The sequence below is a fragment of the Protobothrops mucrosquamatus genome, unplaced genomic scaffold (assembly GCF_001527695.2).
Source record: "Protobothrops mucrosquamatus isolate PMUCROS unplaced genomic scaffold, P.Mucros_1.0 scaffold12941, whole genome shotgun sequence".
Taxonomy (NCBI): domain Eukaryota; kingdom Metazoa; phylum Chordata; class Lepidosauria; order Squamata; family Viperidae; genus Protobothrops; species Protobothrops mucrosquamatus.
The window spans coordinates 5,244-6,861 of NW_015398716.1; the positions used below are offsets into that span (position 1 = coordinate 5,244).

The 1,618-nt window shown below is 43.0% G+C and overlaps 1 protein-coding gene across 1 annotated transcript in view; it reads left to right on the forward strand.

Moving 5' to 3' along the window:
* LOC107301457 (cilia- and flagella-associated protein 161-like) overlaps positions 1-1,029 on the forward strand; it is a gene marked incomplete at its 3' end in the record, with an annotated part of 5,581 nt that extends 4,552 nt beyond the window's left edge. Inside the window, exons 2-3 of the mRNA XM_015830678.1 lie at positions 540-629; positions 791-1,029. Coding sequence (XP_015686164.1) covers positions 540-629; positions 791-1,029 — 329 coding nt within the window. The remainder of the gene's footprint in view (positions 1-539; positions 630-790) is intronic.
* Positions 1,030-1,618: the final 589 nt, after the last annotated feature.

Consider the following 1,618-nt stretch of genomic DNA (forward strand, 5'->3'; position numbering starts at 1 on the left):
GATAGCAATAACTCTAGATTTTGCTGACAATCTAGTTGACTCTTATAGCAGCAGTCTTTCTTTCTTTACAGCTGGATACTTGCCTTGTTTTGTTAAACCCAAATTCCATCTCATTCTGCGTTATTTTGTGAGTTATTTGGCGTATTCCAGAAATAGAGATTTAATCCTGCATGCTAAATGTGTATTCTCTCTTTTTTTTAAAAAAAAAAAAATATGTATTTCTATGGATCACCTTCTACTCTGTTGCATTGGTTCAACAAATTATTTTATACAAGAATTTACAACAACTATATTCCTCAAGCATCCTCACTGTGCATGTCTACAAAATATTGTTGTCTTCACACATTTACTCTGTCATCATAAGTGGGAAAACCTCTTCATAGTTCTTTTATGCCTTCGTTTTCATTCTTTATATGGGATTTAGCCATTTGGGCTGAATTTCCTAAGGTGGCAGACATTATGCACCTGATCATGCTGCAGTAATATACAGGACACATATTAAATTCTAACTTAAGCTTTTTTTTTTCTTTTAAAAATAGGAATCGTTGAAAGATTTTTTATATAAAAGAGAAAATGGAGAACTACTAATCCAGAAATCCCGAAGACTGAAAGAAACTCTTTACAAAAAGGTATTACATCACAAAACATTTTGAGGGTTCTCCTAACGCTCCAGAACAATTTTGTTCCCTACTCGTTTGCTCCAGCCACCCAACTCAGTGGCCGTGCATTGTGGGAAAGGCAAAGGGGAACTGTGCCCACTTACCGTCTTACTCTCTCTTCTCGCAAACAGGAGCCGCTTTCCATTTCAAAAGATGGATTTATTCATTTTGGAGACACAGTTCTATTCATGAACCTAGACGTCACTAGACTCCCGGAGGAAAAAGCTTTAATTATGGGTGGAAATCTGTCCCTGGCTGTGAATCCGGATATATCGACTCTGTATACGGGCGATAATTTGTCAGCTCCGTGTGACTTGAGTGCAATCAATCATGTGAACCCCGTGGGGCGGAATGCATTTCGGATTTTAAGGTGGGACACTCTCTCGCAAAAAGACTTAGCAGTAAGATGGGCGAAGGACCAAGTCTAGTGAACGTTGAGAGGGAAAGGGATGGAACAATGGATGTCATTGTGGGAGGAGCCATGTTGATGACGCCACACCGAGAGCAGCTGGTAGGATGAACAGGGCCCAAAGGGAGAGTTAAATAAAACCAAAAGTGAGTGGGGACACTTATTCTCTCTTGACACACACAGACACGCATATCTCTTCCAAGGACCTCTTTACCCATGGTCCCCGCTGAACTCTGACCTAACGTGTTTGCAGTTGGCCTGAGAACCACATGGAATTAGTCTGAAGGTCACATATGGCCTTAAAACAGTAAGTCAGAGGTGGGCAACGTGATTCTCCAAGACCTGGAAGAATGGTCGCTCCCATGTGACACCGCTGCTGCGCGAGCTGCACTGGTTACCAGTGGTCTTCCGGGTGCGCTTTAAGGTGTTAGTTACCACCTTTAAAGCACTCCATGGCATTGGACCTGGCTACCTCCGAGACCGCCTTCTGCCACAGATTCCCTCCCATAGACCGGTACGCTCCCACAGAGCGGGCCTCCTCAGGGTGCCG